This window comes from Eptesicus fuscus, chromosome 2 (assembly GCF_027574615.1).
Source record: "Eptesicus fuscus isolate TK198812 chromosome 2, DD_ASM_mEF_20220401, whole genome shotgun sequence".
NCBI lineage: Eukaryota > Metazoa > Chordata > Mammalia > Chiroptera > Vespertilionidae > Eptesicus > Eptesicus fuscus.
In genome coordinates this window covers 49,105,064-49,127,877 of record NC_072474.1, presented here as the reverse complement: position 1 = coordinate 49,127,877, position 22,814 = coordinate 49,105,064, and the positions used below count along the sequence as shown (strand labels likewise).

Here is a 22,814-nt window from a genome sequence, read left to right as displayed (position 1 = left end):
ATCTAGTAGTCTTCAGGGTTTTTTATGTATAATATAATGTCATCTGTGAATAATGACAGTTTTGCTTCTTCCTTTCCAAATTGGATGCATTTTATTTTTTCTTCTGGTCTGATCACTATGGCTAGGACTTCTAGTACTATGTTGAAAAGGAGTGGTGAAAGTGGACATTCCTGTCTTATTCCTATTCTTTGGGGAAATGGTTTTAGTTTTTGCCCATTGAGTATGGTGTTGGCTGTAAGTTTGTCATAAATGGCCTTTATTATGTTGAGGTATTATCCGTTTATTTTCACTTTGCTAAGAGTTTTTATCAAAAAAGGGAACTGGATTTTCTCAAATGATTTTTCTGCATCAACAGATATGATCATGTGATTTTTATCTTGCAATCTGTTTATGTGATATATAACATTTATTGATTTGCAAATATTGTACCAGCCTTGCATCCCTGGAATAAATCCCACTTGGTCATGGTGATTGATCTTTTTAATGTTTGCTTGATCCAATTGGCTAATATTTTGTTGAGGATTTTAGCATATATGTTCATCAGGGTTATTGGTCTGTAATTCTCTTTCTTTGTAGTGTCTTTATCTGGTTTTGGGATTAGGGTAATGCTGGCCTCATAAAAAGAGCTTGGAAGAGTTCCTTCCTCTTGAATTATTTGGAATAGTTTGAGGAGTGTAAGTGTTAGTTCTTCTTTAAATGTTTAGTAAGACTTCCCTGTGAAGCTGTCTGGACCTGGACCAGGGCTTTTGTTTGCTATTAGGTTTTTTTGTTTGTTTGTTTGTTTTTGTTTTTCTGCTTTAATTTCATCAGTAGTTATTCAGCCTATTAAGGTTTTCTGACTCTTCCTGATTGAGTTTTGGAAGATTTTATTTTTATAGGAATATGTCCATTTCATCCAGGTTGTCTAATTTGTTGGAATATAGTTGTTTGTAGTATTTCTTATGGTCCTTTTATTTCTGTGGGGTCAGTTGTTACTTAACCTCTTTCATTTCTGATTTTGTTTATTTGGGTCCTCTTTCTTAGTTTTTTGATGAGTTGGGCTAAAGGTTCATCAATCTTGTTTATCTTTTCAAAGAACCAGCTCTTGGTTTTATTGACCTTTTGAATTGTTGTTTTAGTCTCTATGTCATTTATTTCCACTCCGATCTTTATTATGTTTTTCCTTCTATTACTCTAGGCTTTTCTTGTTGTTCTTTCTAATTCTTTAAGTTGTAGGATTAGATAGGTTATTGAAAGTTTTTCTTGTTTTTTTGAGGTAGGCCTGTAATGCTATGAACTTCCCTCTCAGGACTGCTATCTCTGTGTCCCATAGATTTTTGGTTGTTGTGTGTTTATTTTCATTTGTTTCCAGGATGTTTTTTATTTCTTCTTTGATCTCATTGGTAACCCATTCATTGTTTATTAATTTACTATTTAGCCTCCATGTGTTTGAATATTTTTGAGTGTTTTTATTGTAGTTGAATTTTAATTTCATGTCATTGTGATCGGAGGAAATGATTGATATAATTTCAATCTTCTTGAATTTGTAGATATTTAGTTTATGTCCTAACATGTGGTCTATCTTTGAAAATGTCCCATCTGTACTTAAGAAGAATGTATATTCTGTAGCTTTGGGGTGAAATGCTCTGAAAATGCCAGTTAATTGCAACTGATCTAGTGTGTCATTTAGGATAGCTGTTTCCTTCTTGATATTTTTGTGTAGAAGATCTATCCATTGATGTCAGTGTGGTGTTAAAGTCCCTTACTATGAATGTATTTCTGTTGCTGTCTCCCTTGATATCTTCCAGAAGTTTTTCCGATATATATTGAGGCTCCTATGTTGGGTGCATATATGTTTGCCAGAACTATATTCTCTTGTATTGATCCCTTTAGTATTATGAAGTGGCCCTTCTTATCTCTTACTATGGCCTTCACTTTGAAGTCTATTTCCTCAGATATGAGAATTGCTACCCCAGTTTTTCTTTCATTTCCATTTGCCTGGGAAAGTTTTTTCCATCCCCCCACTTTCATTCTGTGTGCGTCCTTTGTTCTGAGGTGGGTCTCTTGTAGACTGTATATATATATATATATATATATGCATCATGTTTTCTTAGCCATTCAGCTACCTTATGTTTTTTGATTGGAGCATTTAAGCCATTTACATTTAAGGTTATTATTGATAGGCACTTATTTATTGCCATTCTTATTCTTTATGCTTGTGTTCTTCTCTTTCTCTCTATTTCTTCTTATAATAGTCCCTTTTTGCAATGCTTGTTTGGTGGTAATAAACTCTTTTAGCCTTTTCTTGTTTTCAAATATCTTTAGTTCACCTTCAATTTTGAATAATAGCCTTGCTGGGTAGAGTAATCTTGGATTCAGTCCCTTGGTTTTGATTACTTTGTATATTTCATGCCATTTCCTTTTGGCCTAAAATGTTTCTATTGAGAAGTCAGCTGACAGTCTAAAGAGAACACCCTTGTAGGTAACTTTCTATCTCTCTTGCAGCCTGTAGGATTCTCTCTTTTCTTTAATGTTTCCTTTCTCAGATTCTGCTCCTTTTGGTACCCCATAATGCGAACGTTATTATGTTTCATGTTATCCCAAAGCTCTTAGATTCTTCTGCTTTAAAAATTTTTTTTTCCATTTGCTGCTCTGAATGGATGTTTTTTTTCTACCTTGTCTTCTAATTAATTGATTCTGCTGATTCTGTCCTCAGCTTCTTCTAGTTGACTGTTGAATCCTTCCAGGGTGTTCTTTATTTTAGCTATGTCATTCCTCATTTCTAATTGATTCTTATTTATTGTTTCAATTTCTCTTTGCATGTTTGGTGTAGCTCTCATTAATCCATGATATGTCTCATTAAGTTGCTTTTAGTTCTCACTGATGTTTGAGCACCCTTATAACTATTACTCTGAATTCTTTATCTGACAAATTGTTTATTTATCTCCATTTCATTTAGTTCCTTTTCTAGCAATTCTTCCTTTTCTTTCATTTGAGGGTTGTTCTTTGTCTCCCCATTTTTTCCTTCGTTTGTTTTTGTTTCTATGCATTAGATCAAATTGCTATGCCTCCCAGATTTTGTGGGATGATCTTATGTACGAGGTGTTTTGTGAGACCCAGTGATACAGTTTCTTAAATTTCCTGAGATGGGTGCTCCAGGAAAGCCCCTTACTTGGGTTATTTGGGTTATCCTGTTATAGTTTAGTCTTGAATTTTATTGTCTGTTCGAGGATGGAGTATCCTCTCAGGCTGGTTAACTATGTAGCCATGTCATGTGAGCTGTTGTGGAGGTGCTGACTGACCAAAACAAAATACAACACAACAAAACATGAAACAAAAGAAACAAAACAAGAACATACATAAGACCACTACAGCACCAACAAAAGCAACCACCAGAGAAGAGAGAATTAGAAAAGATAAAAGAGAGCAAGAATTATGGAAAAGAAAAGAAAGAAAGAAATATGAGGCAAAAACAAAAAACAAATAAAAGTACAAACAAAAAAACAACAAAAATGGGGGAAAGAAATATGTAGATGCACAGCTGAAATAAAGAAAATAAGAATAAAGAATTAGTGGAGTAGGGGAAGGAAAACAATTTAAATAAAGGAGGAAGAAAAAATGAAAAGTATTAGCAAAGGAAAATAGAGGAAAAAGCAGATAGAGCTAAAATTAAAAAAAGGAAAAAAGATGAGAAAGCGGGAGAAAAAGAAAAGAGAAAACGAAAAGAGAAAAAAAATAAGTAGTGAAAAAAAATTGAGTAGAAAAAGGGAAGAGCAAACTTAGGTATATGAACAAAACAACAGAGACTAGCCTAATAACAAATCAATAAAGCAGATAGATATAGAAGATAAATTTAAAAATGGAAAAAAAAAGAAAGAGAAGAAATAAAAAATGAAAATAAAAGAGGGAAGAAAAAAGGGAAAGAAAAGTAAAGTAGAGCTCGCTTCAGCAGAATTTAGTGCCCCATGGCGATCACTTTGGATCCTACTCTTCTGTTCTGTCTGCCAATTCTGGGCTTCCTGTATGGTACTTAGGTCCTAGTCACTGTCAAGACTATCTTTCTTTGGATTTCAGCAACCTGCTTGAAGCTCCAATGATCCACCAATCCATTGCTTATGTCTGTCTCCATAGGCCTTGGCTGCAAGCAGGGTGTGTGGTGTGTGTGTGTAGGGGGGTGGGGGGCGGGGTGGGGGGGTGGGGGGGAGTCTGCACTCTAAAGTAGGTTTCTTAGCAGGAAACTTGCCCTGCAAACTCCGCCCCTGCCCACCTTTGCCTGCTAGCCAGTTGTTAATCTCAATTACTCAAAAGGCTGTTTGTGGTTGAGTGTTGACCTATGAAGGAGGAGGTCACAGTTCAATTCCCGGTCAGGGCACATGCCTGGGTTGTGGGCTCAATCCCCAGTGTGGGGCCTGCAGGAGGCAGCCAACCAGTGATTCTTTCTCATCATTGCTGTTTCTATCTCTCTCTCTCCTTTTCTCTCTGAAATCAATAAAAATATATGTATTTTAAAAAAGGCTGTTTGTGAAATGGCTTTAGGTGGGGGAGGTGCTGTTTAGCTTTCAGGGAATGCAGTGGGTGTGTTTCCCCATCCCAGAGATACTGCTCAGCAAACGGCCCAAAATATTAATCTGCCCTCAGCTGGACAGAGATCCTTGCATGGAGACCAGTGGAGTTGGCTGGAAACTGGAGTTTTTATCAGCTCTCCAGTGCAGGGAAAGCTGGTGCCCAGGATAGTGGGGCAGCCCCTCCCCCAATCCAGTCACTGAGGGCTCCTGAGACTGTTCTAACACATAGGCTTGGCCTCTGCTTTTGTTACCTCTGTAAAGGTCAAAACACGGGGTGTGGCATGCATGGCTCCTGCGGGTGGGACAGGCTATATCACATAAGGGGTTTTTCTTTTCCTGACCTACTGGGAGCTGCTAGCTCCTCTCAGGAAAAATGGCCGTTTTATTTAGGGGGCCTAGGACCAAATATTCCTGGCTGCTGCTTCCTGCAATACTTCCCACCCCCTCCTCTCCTTAGGCACCTTGAGTACCTAAGCCTCAAGTGAATAGCAAGTGAAAACTCCTATGCTCTGGGTTAAAAACAAACAAACAAACAAACAAACAACACAAGCAACTGCAGCTTTCTCTCCAACCAGGGTCCATCTGCGGCTGCAGACTCCACCGTGGCCAGCAGCCTTGGTACCTTTCACAGCTGAATGTTACATGGGCTGTGGGCCTGGGCTCTGGTGCTCCCGGCTGTGGAGCCCAGCCTGGGTTCTGGGCCTCTGTCTTCTGAGGGAACAGACCCTCCCTAGCCGGGAGCTCCCTCTCCCTCTCGGCCTGCTGGCCTGCCGTCCCTGGAGCTGGGTCAGCTCCTCTGGAGGCCTCGCCCTTCCTACTGGTCTCTAGGAGTTTTCTGTCCTTCCTCGATATAAGTTTCCTCCTCAGCTGGACCTCAATTGGTGATTCCAGGTGAATGTTCTCCAGTTTAGTTGGATTTCCAGTCTGGCTCCTGGGATGTAAATATGTAGTAAAGTAAGGAAGGATATGGTAATAGGAAACAGAGATGAGAATTTTGAAAACATTGAATTATCTATGAAACACAGATTTTAAATCCTAGTATCTGAATCACACCCTATGGCTATATGGTTATATCATAATTTAACTTATAAGTTACCTGATAAAATTTCAATTCTTCTAATTTTTGATATCTTTAAAGGATATGGACTTTTCCTTTTCCCTTTCAGCATCTGAATGTTCTTTCTATCATTAGGACACCCCACTACCACCGACATGCACATACACACACATTATAGAAACTAACAGATATGTCAGATATTTGATTTCCCAGCCTCCCTTGCAGCTAGTGTGTGGTGCTCTCCTAGACCTTTAATAGAAGCATGAAGAGCTGAAGAAGTGGGGCTGTGTGGAATTTGTATGTGGAGGTGGGTGACAGTCAGTTTCCCGTGTGGGCCGTAGCAGTTGTGCCAACAGCAGCCTCGGGGATGTTTGCAAGGAAGTCACTGAGTTAGAAAGTACCACTATTTCAAATCTCTTTATTCTTATTTAAATATCCCCTTTGAAAGGCTAATTTAATTTCCATTTTTGCAGCCATGAGTATACCTAGTCTACGGTAAATCCTGTGCTTCAAAAACATGAGTATCCATTACACACATTACCTCAAAAGTTATTTTTAAATAGTTTGGGAGCGATGTCAGTATAATGTGGAATTTGCTTTGGGCATATGCGATTTCACCATAATTTCCAGTGAGTAACAAAAACTGAGTGTAGGTTACCTTAAGGCAGTGAGAGGCAGCAAGCCACAGAAGAACACGGTGCTGTGATGGGACCCCCTCACCTCCTGGCTTCCTCTAGGGTCCATTAGGCCACACACTCCGTCCTGAAAGTACACGTTGCTTGGTTCTCCCAGATTGTTTTACAGTTTTTGTCCTGGTCTCTGTGATTTGACAGTGTAATCCTCCTTAACCACCCTTTCATTAAGCTAGCGTTCACTTTTTCAAATGGTCGAATCCTGTATTCACTGTAGTATTTATTTACCGGTATAGCTTTTGGTTTGTTTGCTTAGTTAGGTTGTGTATTTTGTTTGTTTGTTTATTTATTTATTTATTTATTTAGTGCTCTGGTTACAACATTGCACAAATTTGGGTGGCCTTCCCTAATCCTATTTTTTTTCTGTGAATTCTGGTATTTTTAGAATGCAGTTCAGCATAAAGGAGGTTTCTTAGGAATGCTACACAGGGCAAGAGCAGAAGCATGGGGACTTCCCCCATTTGCCCAGTCATATCACATCCCAGAGACGCTTGTTGAACATACATATTTCAGACCACCCCTCAGATCTGATTGAGAATCTCCAGGGATGATTCTGGCAATTTGTTCACATGCGACCCAGGTGATCCTTACTTCATACATGCTAGGGAAACCGCCCTACTGTGTCTGGGGATAATCATGGTTTATTCCCCCCCACCCCCAAGAATAACATAGTATTGCCTTCAATTAAATATCCCTTTTTAAAAATAACTAATTACAACTACACCACTGTTACAATTTAAAATGCCCTGGTCTGTAGCATCCTGTACCCTGAATGGTTTTATTTGCAACAGTCTTCTTAAGGTAAGTCCTCTCAGATTTCATTCCATGCACGCATACCAACGATGACCCAAGCACCCTGTGTAAAGGGCCTATTCATACTTCTATTATATACACCAACAAAAGCTTTCTCTGTAAATGACAGGCAGGACAAAATGATTTTTATGCTGCTTTAAAAATATGAAGTGCATATCTTGTTAAGATGAGGCTCAGATGAAGCATAGGATAAATACAGGTGATGGGAGGAAAGAGTGCTTCTCAATAGAGGCTTTAAATGCGATTAACCAGAAAGCCACCTTATATTTACAGGTTGCATCCATTTGTTTGTTTGTTTTGATATTTTTGTTTGATTTCTTGGTCTAGTCCTGAATTTTTAAGAAGGAACTTTATTTTGCTTATTTTTTCCTGCTTGAGCTAAAATATAGAAAAAAAAAAGATACATTATAAGACTGTCACCAAAGATTTGTTGTAAACTATGTAATTTATTGTAATACTCTGTAAACTCAGAGTATAAAGACAAACAAACTCATAATGACAACGCTTGAATCCCAGAAATACTTTTCTTCCATTACAACCTCGTTCATTGTTTTTCTACTGACACTTCAGAGGCCAAAATCCCATAGTTTATATCAACATCCAACTGGATTTATTGTCGCTTTTTCTGCTTATTAAAGAGAAACAACGTATGCCAGTCTGCGAGCAATAAGAACAATTTTTAAAAAATGAATAATACTCTCCTCTTTCCCATGATTTAAATGCTGATAGATGGGAGGGTTTGAATGCACAGCAGTTAGGTTGATTATCATAAAGAATGAAAGCAGCACTTCTCAGGACTTTGAATCCAGAGCAGCCTTGAACTTGGGCTGTGGTAGTGAACACCAGCATTTCTGTAACTCCAGCCATAAAGTATGCTTCGCCCCCACAGGAACTGAAGAGGCCGTCTGGTATGGTGCTGTACACATTCTGTTATTTTGGGCCTTTATTTCAACTGGTCCGCCTCACATTTGGAGAACCGATGATAAAAAAAAAGCAGTTTTCTCACGGTCTGGTTGTTTTTCATCCTACCTAAGATCATAAGTGGAGAAGTTGAGGGCATGCAACAGTTTGGAGAGCTAGTACTGTCATTTAGGGAGTTAGTCTTATGCCCTTTTCCGTCAGTCAGGTCAGAATTTTCCAGCTGTTCTCTCCACCTACTACAAATCTATGAGACCTTAGCAAATCCCTTTCATTGGTAAACACTTCCTTTGTTTAATTATAGACACATAACATGGTAGTTAGACTTGGGTTTGATATATCATAATTAATCCACAAGAGCCTGAAAACATAACATTGTAAGTTATCCTTGGAGATGGAGACAGAGTTAAGAGAGGAAGTCTGATAATTTAAAATTTAAAACATTCTTAGATTTCTCCCTTTTCCATCATTGCAACTAAACTTTCACTTCTCACTTCCACCTTTCTGCATTCATCTGAAAAGGATTGAAATGGATGACATACCACAGTGCACCAACTAGGTCTAGGGAACTCATTTCCCCTAGCTGCTGGGAGTGTTGGTGATGCCAACTGTCAGCTGAGCCCCTCTACAGTAATTACCGTCATCTGAAGTCCTGTCCCTTTCTTGAAGGTGGACATTCTAATAGTCACAGTCTTCCATTCAGTTTCCAGAACTGGAGTCCTGGCCCAGGTCCAGCTCAGAATGTATCTATTGGACTCATGAATGTGCTTAGTATGAGAAGCACAAATGCATAATTTAGATCACAAATGTGTAATTCCCATGGGCATATTTGGTAGTTGGCAGAACATATTGGTGCTTTGACTTTTAGGGTAAGAATTATAATGGGAACATCCAAGAGTAATGGACAAGTGCAGCAAGCATGCCCCAAGGTCATGTTGACCTTGAGCTCAGACCTCTCAGTAGTGAGGGTCTGAGTCACCCACTAGGAAGTCAGCCAACTAGGAAAGGGGCATCTGGAACAGTTGTAGAGAAGGAACCGATGCTCAGCTGTGGCATTGAGACCACTTGCAGTGGCAGGGCTTCAGTTTGTCTCATTAACCTTCCTCTATCCATTTCTCTAGGAAAAGAGACCAGACAAAATCCTGCAAGAGTTGGACCCAGAATTTATTATATGACAAATGGATCTAAATGTCACAAGTGATGGACTGGGGTGGATACTGCAACGTGTCACTCAAATCCCTTCTTCATATCTGAGGCTGGCATCACCCAAACTGTTGGAAATGTTGGTGGCTGTCTGCTCAAAGCTGAGTAAACACCTCAGGAATTGCGTTCAGCTGAAGAGGACCACCTTGTCCAAAGTCATGCATACCTATCTTAGGCAGCTAGTTTTTGAAGTCTGGTAAATGAAGGAAAGGATAAAAGTCAAAGCCTCTTATCTCAGGGGAAATAACTCTGAAGGGCAGTCTAACTCTAGAGCTTCCTGAGAGATCACGTGAAGGCCTTTCAAGGAGACAGTATCAACTGTTAACTATTTCCTTTGCTTAGTCAGTTCTATTTCCTTCTCTTGTCTAGAGGTGTTGATCAAAAGGGCATTAACCTTCTGCTTACAAATCTCCATCCCAGACTCTTTCCAGGGAACTCCAACTAAAGCAGTTATTAATAGAGAAATGATGCCATATATAAGATCCGCAGCTGTTAGTTTTCTGGTAGCTTCTATAGGTACTCATTACCTATTCTGGGTGATGATTTTACTGTCTATATTAACAAGCAGCAGAAAAACCTAAATACCAGAGGTTTACTGGTAACTTCTTTTTTCTCTTCTTTATATCTAGTCATCTCTAGTTTAGACTCTTCTCCTCTCCCACCTAGGCTATTCCAATTGGTTCGTGTCCCTCCACCCCAAATTTCATATGTTTAAGTCTTTAACTTCAATATGATATAGTCTTGAAAGAGATAATGAAGTTAAAATGAGGTCATTAGGGTGGGCCCTAATCCAATATGACTGGTGTCCTATAAGAAGAGGAGATTTGGACACAAACAGTATAGAGGGAAGACAATGTGAAGACCAAGGGAGAAGACTGCTATCAACAAGACAAGGAGAGAGGTCTCAGAGGAATATGAAACAGGAAAAGTCTGTGTTCCTGTGATCTGTCACTACCAGAACCAATAAATAGAGAGAACAATTGAATCTTTATGGATGCCAAATGGTGGGTTATGTACCCCAAAGACCGTCATATCTCATCTCAAGTCGAACTTTTTTATATGGAGAAGAAAAGTATAGGTAATGGGTTTGGAATTCAAGAAAAAGATTAATCAGAAAAAAGATACAGTCCAGCAATTTTCTGAGCATCCCTTTATGTACGGACCAGTGACTTTTTATCTTTGTCCTGGATGTTCTCTCCCTGGAGCACAGTGGCTCAGATACCCTCTTGATCACTTGCGGTCCTCCTGGGGTGCAAAGGTGGAATTGCTTGCAGGTCTCCTGGAGTCAGGGTAGGTCCGGTCACACATTTCAGTTCCTGGAACAACAGTTTTCTACATGCATTAATCACCAAGCCTATTAACTATATAACTGAAGTAAAAAATTTTAACTTCTGGAGTTCCTCATCAAAACCAACCCTGCCAACACCTTGATCTCACACTTCTAGTTCACCAGAACTATGAGGAAATTAATTCCTATTGTTTAAGCCGATCAATCTGTAGTACTTTGTTAAGGCATCCTGAGCAGACTAATATACCAAAGTAACAAGTCCTTTTGCCAATCAGGTGGTTTTTAGTCTTTGATTTCAACAACATTGAAAGAAAATCTAATTTAATTATCTGTGCATTGATTATTTTAAATACTTTTGGTGATAGATATTTGTGTGATTTTGACATATATCTTGAAGGTAGCTCAAAGATTGATTACTACTTGATATTGTAATAATAACCAAATCTTCTCGATTCCCATATACTTAATGATATGAAGAATATATTTTCTGAGTTTATATCCATAGAAACAAAAAATAGGAAATGGTAGTTAATCTTCTAATTCTAGTAATAAAACAATATTTATGTATAAATTAACTAATTTAAATTCATCTCACTAAGGGATATTATTTTTGTGTTTAATAGTTTTAGAAAGTTTTAAAGCATATGCAATGTTGTTTTGATCATTGTGCTCTATTATTTGTAAAGTTAACTCAGTCAAAAAATTAACAGAGCCTTATGATTACAGAACATTTAACAAATGAATTTTAATTTATCATTTTGTTTTTATTGTAGAGAAGAAATACTAATGACTGTCAAACTTAAAATAGATAACAGAAAGGTAAAATTCAGTAGAAACCTAGACTTTAAGAAGAAACACTGAAAAATGTATACTGTTGAAAACCTTATTTTAGTGTTTTCTAAATAAAATTTGGTGTTAAATTACTGTGCTATTCACATTCCATTGGAAACATTTAACAAGGTGTTGTAACTGTTTTTATTTTAAAAGATCAATATTTACCACACCCTGAAAGTTAACATTACTTGTAATGAGGGTAAAAATTATTTGTAATTAGGGTGAAAATTTTAGATGGCAATTAAAAAATAAGGCAGCGGTGTACTTGTTTAGATTTGATAACTAAAAATGGAATTGTATTCTCATAAAATATGCTTATTTTCAATTTTACAAAATTATGCCAGACTGAATTCACATATATGGGCATGTTGCAGGGAGTATTTTTCCCTTCATATCTTCACCAACATCTGAATGACCAGATGTTGAACTTTTTTTTTTTACCAATGTGGATGTGTTATCCCACATGTGTTATCCACAGTGGGGTATCCCTTTCTCCACTGGGTTCTGGGGGTCAGGTTATGATATCTTGAGAAAAAGAATTTTCTAAAACTCCCACGGGAGAATCAGTGATTTTATCAGTGTGAAGTTATAACCCGCGATTTCTAAAGTCCTATTTCCCTTTAACCAAACTACAAGTGCCTTATTGTGCTTGTAGTTTGCATTTCCCTGATTACTAGTTAGATTGAGCATCTTTTCATGTGTTTGTCAGCCATGTGAGTGTCCTTTACAGTAGCATGCCTATACAAAGCTTTTGCCTATATTTTTTCTTTTGGGTTGTTTGTTTTTCTAATTGTTTTGGAGGAATTCAGAACATATTTAACATATTCTGGTATTAACTCCTTTTGAGTTATAATTGTAGAAGATGCTTTCTTCCAGTTCATGACTTGTATTTTTATTCTCTTTATAGTGTTATGTGATAAATGGAAGTTTCATTTTTGCGTCTTCTTTAAGAAATCTTTCCTTACATCAAAATCATAAAAATTATATTCTCTTTTGAAAGTTTCTCCTTCATATTTAATTCTTTAATAAACCTGTAATTGATATTTATGCTTGATGTATATGCATCCAATTTCATTTTTTGCCATGTAGATAAATGATTATTATAGTGCCAATTATTGAAAACACCATCCTTTCTTTACCCATTTATCTAAAGGTACAATTCTGCTGTAAACCAACTTTCCATATATGTGTAGGTCTGTGTCTGGGTTCTCTATTAGTTCAGAGACTACTAGTAACTTGCCTCTTCCTGTGTGTCAGAAACAGTTCATCAAGCTCATTTCTTCCTAAGCACACCTTTCAGCCACATTTCGCAGCTCTTCTTTCAATTTAATGGGGCCACGTGACTGAGTTCTATGTGGGATGTAGACAGAAGTCATGTCCATCACTCCTCCACCTGGTTCCTAAGTCTCTATAAGATCCCTCAGTCTCTCTCCTCTAGTCTGTGGCAGATTCAGAGGACCCAGTGGAGTATTATGAGTCAACAATCAATAGCAGAGTCTAGGCGAGAGTCTGGGGTTTTGAATAGTTGCATGATGCTCATGACCATGTACCCTTCATTCCCTCATGTGCCACCAATATGCCTTGGGCTTTTGTTATTATCATTTGTTTAAACCAATATAGATCACTGAAAACTGAATGTAGTAGACCTAAGAATTTTATATTTGTACATCCTTCTACTATGCAAATGGGAAACTGTCCATAGTGCAATATGAAGCTGACTCCATGAAGATATAGAACATTGGAGAAATAGATTCAGGATATTGAATCCATTTCTGTTATTAGTGGAAGTGGGGTGTCTACCAGTAGAAGTGGGGTATCCCTTTCTCCACTGGGTTCTGGGGGTCAGGTTATGATATCTTGAGAAAAAGAATTTTCTAAAACTCCCACGGGAGAATCAGTGATTTTATCAGTGTGAAGTTATAACCCGCGATTTCTAAAGTCCTATTTCCCTTTAACCAGTCCTGAAAAAGGTACAGCTAGGGCTTTAGCAGAGCTAGAAGCAAAGCCAGTGTCCAAAGTTTCCGTTTCATGGTGGAGCTGAGTCCAGCAGAGCATCAGGCTAGTTGCATTCCATTAGTCTATTGTGTGGGGTCCATGTGGCCGAGGGCCAGTGCAGGGTGTGAGGGCCCTGCAAGCCAGGAGTCAGGAGTGAGCAGCAAGAGAGAAGGGCAAGAGGAACTCCCTTTGTTCAGGAGCTTACGTATTCCAGATTTGGTCTCTTACAGTGGCCATGTCCATTTTGGCCAATGACCTGCTCCCAGGTGTGACTGGCAGATAATCACCTTTCCTATGTTATTCAGACCTTACTGGGCATGTGTCTATTCTTTCTCTCTTCAGTCCCTTTTCCCAGGATCCCCAGGATCTGCAGGGGACAGACATGGAGAGTGCTAAGCTGCAGCTTCCTGGCACAAACTGTATGTCTATATTATCCAGCCTCCTCTTTGCTCCTTTTCTATTAATTAATAACTGGGTTAATTACAATGGTATCATTACTATAAAATGGTATTTTTCTACTAATAAGAGGAAAATAAGGCATTTCATTATTTTAGGAGGCCATCACACACTGTAGCTAACAAATTTATTTCTCAATAAAGATAGCTAGGGCACAGATTACATTTATTTTTTAAGGCTAATTGTATAGGATAGGCATGAAGGTGGAAGGATTGAAATGCATCTTTTAAACATTTGGACTTCTTATTCTAAGCACAGCTCTGCTCCAGTGAATGGGGAATATTGTCAGTACTGTAGTTTCTTCCTTTTTCCTACCTGACAAGAAATCACCATAGGAATTGTACTTTGAGTTTAGGGGAAAATGTTTCTGACATTGTTTTTGCAGACTCTTGGTTCTGTGGATGTGGTCTCTGTGCTGCTGGTTTGGGCTTTTGGAGGCAGCAGTTGGCTTGGTTTTATACTCTGGCTCTGTTGCTTAACTTGGTGGCATTGGGCAGGTTACTTAACCTCTCTGTGCACTTATCTATAAAATGGAGATGACAGTAGTTTCATTTCATAGGACTCTTGTGAGGAATGAAAGAATTTATATAAAGCACCTAGAACAGTGCCCACCAGTTAGCAAGTCTTATTAAACGTGTTATGTAGTAAGAAATATGAGCTAATGACCAAAAATTTGAAACAGAAAGGACAGGTAAGATGAATAACAGTGACACTAGAAAGACATGATTCAAATAGAATATTCTGATAAAAATAAAAATGTACACTGATCTCCCAATTTGGTATATTTGCATTTGGGCAGTAGGAAAACTATAGGAACAGCCTTCATACCATGAGTTGTTGTTTTTAAAGGTAGTTGCCAAAGGAGCTCAAATTATTGTCTCCGTATAAAATGTACTTTTGTATTTGAAAAATTATGAAGCAAAACACTTAAGTGATAGATAAATGTTTTGTCATTTTCCTTCAAATACTGTCAAATATATTTTAGGGTGATCATTGAATAAAACTCAGAAAAGACAAAGAGGACAAAAGATTAAAAATATATGATGCTTTATTGTCAAAAATAGACAAACTTTAATTTCCTTTAACAGAAATATTAAGTAAAGGTCTCCATAAGCCATTATCACCACTTTGTGAACATAAAAGACAACTGTTTAGAGGAAAAGGGACAACAGCTCTACATCCTGCTGGAGAAGCCTCGCCCACAGAATCAGTGACCTTCAGAACCTAACTAATAATAGACATGCAACACAAGGTTGACTTACGCTGGCCTAGTCCTAGAGAGGGCTCTATGATTTGAGTAGTGAAGTTTTAGGTCACCCATAGTTAGAGTAACAGGATCTACCTGCTTTTGAGTTGCACCAGGATGAAGCCATCAGTCCCTACCACCCTCAGGTATGTAAACTGATGCTAATAGCTTGGACAGAGGATGTAAATAAAGTCCTTATTCATGACCCATAGTAAGGATGTGAAGGACTTGCAGAAATGAACACTGTAGTGTGGAGGTTACATTCTCTCATTAGCATAAAAAAGACTAATGATCTAGGCAGTAAGAACAAGAAAAACATAAGGCCTTTATTGTTCCCTAGGGACAGGTATCCTAGGTTGAAGAAAGCTGGGTTCCATCCTGGCTTTCATTCTCTAGTCTGTTGTAATAGACACATCTTAATAATGAAAAGTGGTAGTCTACAGCTATCTCCTTTGAAGAATGGGTAAAGATAGTTGGGTTCATAGGAGAGGCTAGGGATGAGATAACACTGACTGGTAGGAGGGTTCATCTGAGATTAAGCATACATAATAGTGAAAAGAAGCTAGATTATCAAACGAATGAGGAAGGGATGAGAACTGAGAATGCATGTCCTATCTCCATATTCATTCACATAAAAAAAAAAAAAGAAATCAACTATATGCAAAATAACAGCTTAACATTTTCCATTTTTTTTCTAGTTTAAAGGTATCATTCAACACTTGAGCACTAGAAAAACTGAGTTTATATTGTCCATGAAGTTATTTAAAACAATACTGTAGTTATAAATGGCAGCTTCAGTTTATGCCACCTCTTTAGAACAGAAGAGTGAAACCCTGCTGGTGTGGCTCAGTTGGTTGGTCATCTTCCTGTGCACGGAAGGTTGCTTATTCCATCCCCAGTCAAGGCACATGCCTGAGTTTCGGGTTTGATCCCTGGTAGGGGGCATGCAGGAGGCAGCCAATCGATGTTTCACTCTCATATGGATGTTTCTCTCTCTCCCTTCCTCTAAAAATCAATAAAACATGTTTAAAAACACACACTAAAGCAAACGAACAAAAACACCCAGAAGAGTGGAGAGAATGCAAAAACAACAACAACAACAAAAACCCAACAACCAGTGAAGTAGTTCTGTTTTCCTGATGGTTTCTTATTCACTCTTGCATGGGGTTAAGTGTTAATTATGCTCACCCACTTAATTCTATTCTCCTGTATAAGCACCCTTCAAATTAGGGTAGGGGCAGGGAATTGGTGGTGTGGGCTTCTGGAAGTATTGATGGACTAAACATCACTCAGTAAGATTCTGTGATTGATAGGATCACTCTGAAAACTTACAGAAAAAAAGCAATATGAAAATCAAACTACACAAAGTTGGTTTAATAGTCTATCAGCAAGACTACATGGAAAACTTCGTGTGGTCAAATACAAAGCTAAAGTGGATGGCTCCTTTTCCTTCCTTACTCCATTTCATTCCATTCCATTTTGTTAAAAAAAAAAAAAAAAAAGGTATAATGCAGACATGAGGGTCATTTCTCAAAAAGCCACAGAATAATCTTTTTAGTTGGGGTTGCTGTGACTATGAAATACAGAAGAACTTGATTTGGGGTTTTTCGTTGAAAGCAGGCAGGGCAAACTACAATGACTGTAACTGAGCAGCTGCAGAGTTTTATTACCCAATCATAAAAAGGACCTTTTAAAATGTTTCCCTCTTAGCACTCTTCTATGACTGTCGTTCCAATCAAGGAGTAAAGCTTTTTCTTAACAAGTCGAAATCCTGAGCTCAGGATCAGAGTTCGTCTGAGGCTGGATGAGAAGCGACCGCGACTAAAGAAAAAGTCCCTGAAGCTGGTCCATGAGCAGTTCTCCTGCTTAAACACGAGTGTAAGCTCAAAAGTGGGCACCACAGTGGAGTCGCACACAATCCTATCCAGCTTTGTACATACATTGCCCACTTCCATGTTCACGTGCAGGACACACCCTCGCAGGCCGCAGGGCTCCGTGGAGGAGAGGCGGAGGACGTCCTGCGCGATTCTCTGGGTCAGTTTCTCAGGGACAAGGACTTTGGAGCAACCCAGTTTGGTTTGCTTGGATTTGGACAGACAGTTCTCCAGCATTTTGACCAGACTCTGGCAAGTTGTCTCCTCAAATATTACCTCATTGAGGTTGGGTTCAGGAACAACATAATCCCAGTAGTCAAAATCTGTAGAAAATAGAAGTTTGAAGTAAAAAAATAAAGAAATCCAGGAGCAGGAAAAACATACCAAGATAGCAACATTGGTCTCTACCACATCTACCTGTTTCCAATATTTATCCAATATTAGATCAGCTGATCTCACTTTGCTATTAACTAGTGGGTTAATACTAGTAGAGCAAGTCATTTAACCTCTCATTTATGAAATAAAGGTTTTGACAAATAGAGTGGATAGGATACAACCATTCTTTAAAATTTATGTGTACACACACACAATCTTAAAGGCTATGGATCAAAAATCTATGGGTATCCTAGATTATTAGTGACTTTCTTTCATTTCTTGCTCCTTTACTTGCTTAGGAAACTTTTCTATTTATTTTACAGGGAACATACATTACTTCTAGAGTAAAAATGGTTATATACATTTTTTTTTAAAACTAAGGAACTGTTACCTTCTGACTCTAAGAATATATGAGTTTATTGCTTTAAAATACCACATTTTTGCTATGGTTCTTACGTGATGAATTTGAAGATGAGTTGGATGAGCTATATTAAATAGTTATTAAATCTGTTTCTTTCTTTAAAAGTCTTTACTGGAATGGCCTGTAAATTCCAATTTTAGCTTCAACCTCTCTGATTAAAAATTGCTCAAAGAAGACCTTTGAGGTCCACCAGGATATTTATAACTAGCTGGGTAGTTTTCCGTGGCCAACCAAAACAAAATAGTCCTAGGAAAACAAAATTAGATTTGCGCAAGGAAGAGAGATAGGTCTGCATTTGGTCACCTACCTTCCAAATTAATCCTACCACTTGGCAAGATGCCATACACACAGTCAACTGGGTGCAGGCAGAGGTCCTGCGGGCTCTCTTCCCTAAGCCTACGTCATCCTCATTGGCTGTTGTGGTTTCCCCACATGTGTATTCTCTTGGATCATTGTTTTTGTTTTTAAATAACTAAATAAACGCATGCAATCCAAATTATAAGGCTTCATATGCTGAAGATGGAGATTTTAGAGTTGGCCTATAAAATTAGATCAGCCACTTTGCCTTCTCAATGAGGAGGGCCCAAAGGTCTTCAGCCATTGGCCTAGGCCCACACCGCTCCTCACGGCAGAGCAACGTGTGAACTTGGAAACTGCTGTTTAAAATGGCAAGTGGCAGCATGACCAGCATCACTGCAGTCTTAACCTTGTCTTCTGGCATTAAAAACAGAATAATGGCTATGTCCACAAACAGAATACTACACAGCAATAAAAAGGAGCACATCCTGATATAAGCAACAACCACGGGAGGATCTCAAAAGAATTAAGCTGCGGGAAAGAAACCAGTTACAAAAGAGTACATACTATATGATTCCATTTACATGAAACTCTGGAGGCAAAGGTAAACAGGGGGGAGGGAGGGTGGGGAATTGATGGCAAATAGGTACATGGGCATTTGGGGAGAGAGGGTCATGGTAGTGACTACAGGGTGATGACACTTGTTGAAACATACATAACTGAACACTTAAAATTCACCAAAACTTTACAACCAAGTAGGGTCAGGAACCTACACAACTTTTCACCCCAAAAAGCCTGTTAGCAACATACCAGACCTATGCAGCCCTCAGTATTTATTTATTTATTTATTTATTTATTTATTTATTTATCTTTTTATTGTGCTACTTTTTGTTTCTCTCTACCATGGTCAGAAGTTGCTAGAAAGCTTGGAAAGAAGTTTCCTCAGATGGATTTTGTGGCAGCTCCGCTGAGGAAAGGGGCGACACCGCCTACCTGCCAATCCGATCCCATCTGTAGAGGGGCTGCAACCTTCGGAGCAGGGAGAGGCGGGCCCTGGGAAACTCACCGTTTATCAGGCTCCCCGGGTAGAAGCCGTGGTCCAGCACCTCTGAAATGCTGCCCGGGTTCTTCGTGCTCAAACTGCCAGTTGCAACCATGGTCAACGGCTCCGTTTCCCTCGCGGGGCAGAACGGCCTGGGGCGCTGGAAAAAAAGGAGGCCACAAGGACAGATTTGCAAGAGCCGGAAAGACGTGCCGAGAGGCCCCTAAAAGGCCCCGCGTCCCCAGAACGAACCAGCCCAGCACTCCTTTTCCCAAGGGAAGGAACCGGTCCCTGCAACTCAAGTTTGCAGTCTCGCGAGCGGAGACGCCAAGTTCTGCCACGACCTGAAACTCATTCAAAGTTAGACGACTCGTCCCGCGGAGCTCAGCCCCCTCCACGGCCCGGCCGGGGCACCACAGGCCCCCGCCTCTGCGCACCCCACATCCAGGCCGCCGCCTGGCTCACCTGCCGGGAGTCGGCTGAGGCCGATGCGCTCGCTGGCACCGCTGCGGGGTAAAAGGAGTCAGGGGGTAAAAGGAGGCAGACTCTCTCCGCCGGAGCCTGCTCCCTCGGGGGCTCGGGGACCTGCAGACCCCAGCAGCGATCCGCACCCCGCTGGGTGCCAACCCACCTAGCACCCGCCCCACTGAACTGCGCCGCCTCGGGGGGCAGCGAGCACTTTATAGGCCCCGCGTCCTCACCCGGCCGGCCCGCCCCGCCTACCTGCCCGCCCGCCCCGGCCCGCGCCCCGCCCCTCCGCTGCTCGGGGCTGCAATTCCACCCCGCACTTCTGGCCGCCCTGGGCGCAGCCGCTGGAGTTGAGCACAAGCTTGCAGCACTGTTGCTACAGAGCTGATTCCAGGGTGGGCCACCGGTTACCGTGACCGCAATTCCGGGTGCACCACACGCCCCCCAAACTGACCACTCCCTCTGCCACCAACCTGGGTTCTTCGGTGCCACTCCCCCGCCTGCGCGCGCTCCCGCGCACTCGCGCTGCGGGGCCTGGAGATTCTGTCCCCGGCTCGGGGAAGCTTTCGGCCCTTTGTCTGTTACCCTGACCGGAGGCTTTGCAGAGTCGTAAGGAACACTTTGCTTGACTCTGTTGCCCTGTTCAATGAGCATCATTTATGCACTTAGTTCTGGCCTCTAACCAAGTCAACGCTACCCCGCGTCCCCGTCCCCCTCTCCCGAACGCGGCCAGTTCTAGCCTTCCTTTCAGGCATCAAAGGCTCTCCACATTTTAGGGAGGGTCCGCACCCACCGCCCTCCCGGGCTCCCGGCACGCTGTGTGCTGTTTCATCTCTGACTAATGCGTTTCTCCGCGAGAAGGGTGAGCCTGGTACTCTTCTAATTAGACCTGGCTCCTGGACGCCGGGAGGTTGAATGAAGGAGAGTTTGCCAAGAAACTAAACAAAACCATTAGTGGGACAGCTGCCTCCTCCACCCGCCTGGTAGCGGGGAGCATTCGTCATTCCCAGAGGCAGAAGTTCCTGGCGAGCCCTGTCAGAGGGGGAGGAAGAATTTGGGTTTGGGGGAGGTCGTGAAGGGGCTTTGGGCAATGAAGAGACAGCTTTATATCCCGTTAGGATCAATTCTGTGAGGCCTGAGGCGCAGTTCTGAACCAGAGGGACAGAGGAGCCCAGGAAAGAGTCAACAACCCATGGGCAAGAAGCCAACCATGTTCTCTTGCAACGTTTCTGAGCTACCCTTTGCCTGTGTCGGTGTGCCAGTAGGGGACGATCTGTTCAGAGCGGCCATTCCCAATGACGGTGGTGGGTCCAGGGAAGGAAAGGGTGGGGATGCCTGGAGGGAAAGACTTTCAAAGAGTAGGAGGTTCTAGTGTTGGCTCCCAGCCCTCTAGGATTACTAGTACTTTGTCACTGGTACAAGGATCTGCAGGTTAGGGCCTTGAAAGGTTCAGCTGTCCAGGCTAAAAACTCAAGTCAGAAAAACAACAGCAGAAGGAGTAAGGAGGGTGTGATAAACAGATCAGTGGGAGGACATTGGGAGGCAGAGCAGCAGAAATTAAAGCCAGCTTGGCAGTCCATTTTTAACTCACCTCAGGCAGCTGTACTGCCTGAAGGTCAGGCCAGCAGAGGAAGGAGATGTTGATAGGCTGGTCTTTGAAAGCAGATTGCCACTTCTCTTTCAATCATAGAAAAGTGGAAATAAGCAAGCCCATTTAAGCTAGTGTGTTCAGGATCCCTGGACATGGGCCCCTGGTCAGATTCAGATGTCAGCTGCCTGGCAGTGGGAAGGGGGGAGGGTGGGTGCAGGCAGAGCTTCCTTTCCTTATCTGAGGGGCAATATTAATGAGCCTGCCTCTTACCTGCCTCCTAGGAGAGTTGTTAGGATTAATAAATTGCCCATTTAGATTTCCTTAGGGTATTTAGGCATAACTCATAAATTAAGAACTCCCAAGGGGCCAGAAAGATTATTAGACCTTTATACTCTCAGCTCACCTAACTGAAATTTTGCAAAGCCCTTTGGGATTTTACTGAAAGAAATAATTTACCTATGTTACAAAATACTTCAAATAATATCATTCTTTTGGGCTGAATGGGCCTTGCTCTTAGGAAATACAGGGCATAAGAAATGATTGATGTGGAACACATATCTGGAATAGTGAAAATTGTCCTTTTTGTTATCTACTTAAAAGGGTAACAATCCTTTCTGTTACCACCAGTTTGCATCTTTGCAGTGTTTCATAAACAGAGCTGATTTTTAACAAGGAAGCATAGAACAGAATTAGGGAAAAGGAAGTGCCATGATAGTGTTGCCATGAGATGACATACTTAACCTGTTAGATTTTTTAATGATGTGGATACAGGTAATTATTTATAACTGAAAGCTCATCACATGGGTGAATTTCAGGTATTTATCAGGTGCAGTGATGAAGTATGTTTCATTGCTATTTTATTATATCCTCTATAGTTAATACTTAAAAAATAGTTTATGAGGGTGCTTACTTAGAAATAATAGTTGTATATAAACAAAAAATCTAATTGATTAAATAATTTGATACACCAATATATTATAGCAAACTACCAAAATCATAAGCATGTTTGCTTTTTCCTTACTATTTACTCATCCACCTTCTTACAAAAAAACACACACACAAAAGAAATAACAGTAACATATAACAACAGTATATTCATCTGATATATATGCAAACATTTAAATTACAGGCCTTCTCCTGTATGAATACTAGTATAGTGTAGTACTCATAATATCATTGTTTACATCAAGTATAAATTCAGAATACCAGGGATATTTCAATAAACAAACAACACTATGGTGCTTTAATGTATTATTATAGGAAATACTGTTATCATGTGTATTCATGATTTAGAATGTTGAATATTTATTATATGTTTCACCAGCCATTTTTCTCTCTTTATTCAGTATAAGCTTGAGGTCTTAATACATTTACATTCAGTGCATTGCCTATTTTATTTCATAAACTTTGACACTAAGGGAAAAATTACTGTTTCTTAATCTATACAGTGGATTCGGGGAGGACTTATATGACACGGAAGTTGATCTGTATAATAAGGTCCCTTACCAAGCTCATAGTGTTGTTGTGAGGATTGAAAGAGATTATACGCAAGGCCAAATATTATCTTTTTTTAAATAAACAAATCTGAGCTCTTTAAAAGTAATTGTCTCTGACTATCCTTGGTTGTACTAAATTTTTAAATCTAGTGCCCATGTGAAATCTTAGAACAGGACCTGGTACACAGCAAGTGTTTAATGTGT

The 22,814-nt window shown here is 40.2% G+C and overlaps 1 protein-coding gene across 2 annotated transcripts; it reads right to left on the bottom strand.

Annotated features, from left to right (window-relative positions):
- Positions 1-14,830: 14,830 nt before the first annotated feature.
- On the bottom strand, positions 14,831-20,217 carry DDIT4L (DNA damage inducible transcript 4 like). 2 transcript variants are annotated; one of them, XM_028132864.2, is made up of 3 exons: positions 19,997-20,217; positions 19,080-19,215; positions 14,831-17,243 (listed from the first exon to the last, which is right to left on the bottom strand). In XM_028132864.2, exons 2-3 carry the CDS (start codon positions 19,168-19,170, stop codon positions 16,753-16,755), a joined length of 582 nt encoding a protein of 193 aa, XP_027988665.2. In that variant the 5' UTR covers positions 19,171-19,215; positions 19,997-20,217; the 3' UTR covers positions 14,831-16,752. The 2 variants fall into 2 exon arrangements, with proteins under 2 accessions (XP_027988665.2, XP_008154874.2); XM_008156652.3 differs by lacking the exon at positions 19,997-20,217 and adding an exon at positions 19,521-19,696.
- Positions 20,218-22,814: the final 2,597 nt, after the last annotated feature.